Source organism: Heptranchias perlo, chromosome 8, assembly GCF_035084215.1.
Source record: "Heptranchias perlo isolate sHepPer1 chromosome 8, sHepPer1.hap1, whole genome shotgun sequence".
Taxonomy (NCBI): Eukaryota; Metazoa; Chordata; class Chondrichthyes; order Hexanchiformes; family Hexanchidae; genus Heptranchias; species Heptranchias perlo.
The window spans coordinates 79,434,251-79,439,748 of NC_090332.1; the positions used below are offsets into that span (position 1 = coordinate 79,434,251).

Here is a 5,498-nt window from a genome sequence, read left to right on the forward strand (position 1 = left end):
TAAGAAGAGGCACAGCGGTGGGACTCGATCGTTAACTCTATTAGCTTCCCCTATCCATTACCTAAAACCTGCACCCCCTGCACTACGAAACCTGGCCCCCTGCAGAGTCCATTTATGGTGATTCGACATCTCCTTTAGAAATGGTCGAGTGCAGCGCTTTCAATACATTTGAAACGCATTTTACGCCATAGCCTTTGGTGAACCAAGAGACGCGGCAGGAGCCGCAGCAAAACAGAAATACCAGGTCCAAATAACTGCACAGAAAAACGTACATTTGACAAAACAAATATAGAAGGAACATATACATACATATATATATATATATAAAAACAATGATCTATCGGAAGCTGAACGTGGTGGCGGTTTCCTCCCTTGACACCTATGCGCCGATGTAAAGGTTAAGGAGCGGCGCTTTCCATTTTGTCTTCAGACACAAAAGCATTTGGAAATCTAATTTGAATGTATATTAGGTCGAGTTGGAAACCCGAATCCCCGTTCCCCTTAAGTAAGGGTCGCTCTTCCAAAGCTACGAGGTGTATTTATAGCGGGCGTTTTTTAAAAATCAAACTACAATTAGCAAATACATTCGGGATTTGAGAAACCGTGTCTTTTAAGAATCAGACGCAGCCAGGCACGACACACGCAATGCTCGAAATAAAAAAAAATACTCGTAGAAACAATTAACTTTTAACAGGTCGTGCATTCAGGAAAATAATCTTATTTAAATGTTACAGTAAACCAAAGTCTTAAGTATTGCACAGAACTATTCAAAGAACACCGAATTGATTCCAAAATCTAATCCTAGTAAAAGGATTAGCCAGTATAAAATTACCTGGATTATAATGACATTTCCTCACGTGAACATTTGGAGTTGAACAGCATTAATAGATCTGTTGATCACTAATGGATTGAGTTGTTATGTGTTACACCGCGTATCGCTCCCTGGACCCAGGAATTGAGCGGTCCCTAAAATGTTGCAAGTGCCTTTTCTCTCGAACTCGTCTACAAATAATTTAATACAATAATAAGTGAACAATTAACGGCGGCTCACGTTGTAATGAAATTATCTCGAACCGAGATAAAAAATACTGTTTGACATAAACGATGATGACACTTGCTTAGGGAAATAGTGCATTAGTAGGTACTTTTTGGTCAGAAAAAAATTACCCTATACCTGACAGAATGAGCATTTTTGTGTAAGATCCGAGGGGGAAAAACTTAGGATTTATTAGGCAGAAAAAAATATTGCGCGAATAATTTGGAGCAAAGCATGTATTAAAATTAACTCGATTCACTTCAATTTCTGTTCCAAACCCATTAATGTTTTTCCAGCGGTAAAAATTCCCCCTTTAACACCTATCTTCTTTCAGCTTTCTGTTATGAGTGAACGAGCCCGAACTAGCTCAGCTTTTGAGCTATAGGCTGAGCCCAATGAAAGAGGCAGCAGAAGGTTTAAAGAACAAACAGGTCAACAACCAGAGATGTTATTATTGAGCCCCTTGTTGAATCTAAAGAGACAGCACTCACTTCTGTAGTCATATCTAGTCCCTTGTGGAAACTGGAATGTACACTCCCGACTGCGAGATGAAGAAACGAGTGATAGACTACAATACCCAATGAATGCATGCACATCAGTAAGGAACGCCGGCATTCTCTCAATTCAATAGCGCGGTGAAAACGCTGCTGTTTTTTTTCAAATTCATACTTTAATCAACTCAGTCCCCAGGAATTATGATGATTCCGGCGCATCGAATCGTTGCAGTTTTCGCTTTGAAATAGCAAAGTATCTCATTAACGGAGAAAAGTGGGAGCAAAATTCCAAAAATTTTGTTTACAATGATATTCAGGTAGATATTACAACACATTTTCGACGTGAGATCATTATATATGTGCATTTAGCGATCTTAATCTAGTTTATTTTACAACTGATATAGTAGCGTCATCATGAATAAAAGGATTTGCTTTTTGTATTATAATAGCAATTGTACGAGGGTATGCATTTGACCAATAATACGTTTGATATCTTAAATGGAAAGAAAATAATCTATTGTAATAAATAATAACAAGGCTTAAAATTATTTGAAATTCCTCATTGAAATAGATATCAACTACAACAGCCAACCAACAACACGATGAGAACAATGTTTATAAAGTGTAGATTTTACATCAGTCATTTAAAAAGCTTTGCTGAATTATAAATAACAAAACAATCAAACGACGCCATCAAACTTATTTTCTTGGGCGTCCATTTCCCACTTTTAACTTAAACAAATAAGCAATATCAACTCTCTAGAATGTGTTCTTTTGCTCAATTGTAAACAGCTTCACGATAAACCTGCGATATACTGACATTCCAACGCCAGGCGTATGTTTTAAAACATCCAATACAAGACGCTTCAAAATCACATTAGAACTCGTTGACAATAAAGGCAGGTCAGTGCGTCTGTTATGTATTTTGCTCATAAGGCCTATTTGGCTTGTCACTGATATCAGCCAGGTCCGGGTCGCCTAGTGTTACAATAAAAGCCAATGGTCACTCACATAAGTTTAGAAATCTGAAATCTGTTTAGAAGACTGGATGGTAAACGCGAACGTATTATCAAGCGTGCACATCCATTCTGCTCACAGATAAAATAACACGCCAAGTTCAAGAGTGATAACCGCTTGCAGCTTTTTTTTTACTGATTCTAACAGTAATGGCGACAATGGAGGCAAATTATTGCAAAACATTCTTTTCCTTTCATGCTATTTATTGCTTGTTTTTTTTCCAGATTACACACTAACATTATTGTCGGTTATTGTTACTATATCACACCTACCTTAAATTACAGTTCAATTTGCTTTCAATAAAACCGTAATGAAATCGCTCTCAAGCACATTCATTAAATTTGGGGCATGTATTTAAGCGATTTCTCGGCGTTAACGTTGAATATTTTAAAAGACAGTTTTACATCAGACGCCTGTCCCTTTTTCTTTAAAATTAACCAAACTCAGAAGAAATTCGAAATGTTACCGGCGTCAAAATACAGATGGGTCTATATTCAGTCTTGAATCATGAAACTACTACATTGAACTGACTGCACAATCCAGAGGTTAATTTACAAGAATGTACAGCGAATTCGTTACAAATTCTCAAATGTATTATTGTTTCTAGTGGAATACTGTTGGGACACTGCCAAGTAAGTGTATGTAGTCCTTAGTGTTGTTATACCTGCAGTCCAGCTGACTCTGCGAAGTCAGGGCACAGCATTCACAATCCATTTCAACAACTTGTAACTACAATTACACAACTGTCTAAGCAATCCAAAAGGTCACAGATATCTTTTTATTTAACCGGTATTTTTTACAGCGTGTTCCAAGTCAGTCTCCAACGGGTAAGAGGGTCCAGTTGACACTTTGTTGTATGCCAATCTGTCCTCAGATTTGAGTCCAGAAGCACGTCCATACATCCGAGAAGTAATGTTCTGGGTATGTGTTGCAAAGTTTGCCAGTTCAAACATTTTAAGCAATGTCTCACATATCTCCAGTTTTTTTTAAATATATGGTAAAGAGGTTCTACCAGGTCCTGCCGTATAGCAGGCTAGGATTTACCATACTCCCCGTGTAGTCTGCAGTAGCTGTGTCCATTTGAGACAGGTTAGTGACCGAATTGTGGAGAGACGAAGGATTTGGCGACACTTGGCCTAGATCTTGAGCTTGAGCTAATGAATTCACTTGTTGATTCTGCTGTTGGGAGATGGTAGTGCTGGCGACGGGAAGGGTCCCGTTTGCACTTTGTTGCTGTTGTGCTTGTTGACTGGGCGTAGGGGTGCTCGAACCATTCTGACAGGGTTTACCGTCTTTCACAAGAACTGGCACGGCCACCCTCCTGGGAGACTGTTGCTGTTGGCACAGGCTATTCTCCTGCTGCATCTGCTGGGTAGCCTTGTCCTTGGCCTGGCGTTTCATCTTGTAGCGATGGTTTTGAAACCAGATCTTTACTTGTGTTGGCGTGAGGTGGATCATGCTGGCTAGATGTTCCCTTTCGGGAGCAGACAGGTATTTCTGTTGTTTGAAGCGTCGTTCCAACTCGTATACTTGGGCCTGGGAGAACAGTACCCGTCTTTTTCTCCTAGGTGTAGCATGTAAAGGTGCCATGGGTTTGGCGGCGTCTGCCATTCCAGTTAAAGTCCCCATCCCTGTCATATTCATTCCTGACGACGTTCCCATGAAGCGGGAAACTAAACAAACGTTTTAATGAAAATGTTCTGATTAAAAATGCCGGAAGGTAGAAATTTTACTCAGAAAACGAGTAATCATTTGCTATATGGCAGTATTTCAAAACCGCGAGGAAACTATTGTACTTTACACAAGATTAATACGCGACGATTTCCAAAAGGTTTATTTTTCATATATAACTTTATAAGAAAACGCAGGGCAACAAATATAATTATTCATATTAAATAAAAGTTAATGGCTCGAATGACAAAGAACGTTCAAGTTCTAAGTAGCATCTACAGATCAGTATTAACGAACATTGTATAATTCTTATCATAGGACAAAGGGCAAAAAAGCTACTCTTTTGTCCAATTATAAAATTATTCTCCATAGGCCCTGACCTGCTCAGTATTAGCCCATGGCCACAGTGCGTTTCTTGACAGTTCTCAAGTTAACAGTTTGATTGTTGTTTTGTAAATATACCCGTACATTTGCTCAGTTTTTTTATTATTACAGTGAAACAATTGTACGTTTATTGGCAACGGATACTGAATGAATTGCATTGAAGTATCTCCATTGTGCGTCTATTTCAGTCAAGCTCATTATACAGTTTTATCTATTTTGAAATCTCTGCCACTGAGAGGATAAAATCATTGCTACATTCACAAAAACTTATCTTTGAACGAGTCTTACTTGTTGAGTATCTGGGATCTGGATTAGTCCCGTACCAGCCAGTCGCTGCGGCGCTATTCCTCATGGTGTCTTGGTAAGAAGGGAGATCCCCCATGTTGCCAATACTCCCGTTACAGTAGCCTCCCATGGCACTGTGAGAAAATTGGGACACACCGTGTGGCATGTGGTAGGTGGTCGCCACGGTGGCGTTGTGACCCATGGTGTGCTGCTGCATGCCGGCCTGGGAGACCTGAGGTTGGCGGTAACCTCCCAGAGGAGGTCCGAGATTGCCAGCGCCGTCCATACCACCAAACTTCTTGTAGGTCTCCTCGATCGGGCTCAGTATGTCTGTCACTGAAAAAGGCGTTGTGTGCTTTGGGCTCAACGACATGGTTCAGCGACGGAGCAGGTAAAATTGTTGAGAGGATCAACCCGTGTGTTGTGTTCGCTCTCCCTCTCTCGCTCCTCTTGTGGATGTCGACGTAAGAGGGTGTTTTGGAGTCCGCCTGAGATCCGATTGATCGGCTTGGAGGAGGCGAGCCCCGATTCCTCTTATCTTTGGTTTATTTTAGCCAGGCGCCAGGTTTACGACAGAGCCCTGGGGGAGGAGCATCGGTCTAAACGAGCAA

At 40.5% G+C, this 5,498-nt stretch overlaps 1 protein-coding gene across 2 annotated transcripts; it reads right to left on the bottom strand.

The window, feature by feature from the left end:
- Positions 1-3,555: 3,555 nt before the first annotated feature.
- On the bottom strand, positions 3,556-5,260 carry nkx2.4b (NK2 homeobox 4b). 2 transcript variants are annotated; one of them, XM_067988392.1, is made up of 3 exons: positions 4,891-5,260; positions 3,774-4,220; positions 3,556-3,701 (listed from the first exon to the last, which is right to left on the bottom strand). In XM_067988392.1, exons 1-3 carry the CDS (start codon positions 5,258-5,260, stop codon positions 3,556-3,558), a joined length of 963 nt encoding a protein of 320 aa, XP_067844493.1. The 2 variants fall into 2 exon arrangements, with proteins under 2 accessions (XP_067844493.1, XP_067844492.1); XM_067988391.1 differs by having other exon boundaries at positions 3,556-4,220.
- Between the last annotated feature and the right edge of the window lie 238 nt (positions 5,261-5,498).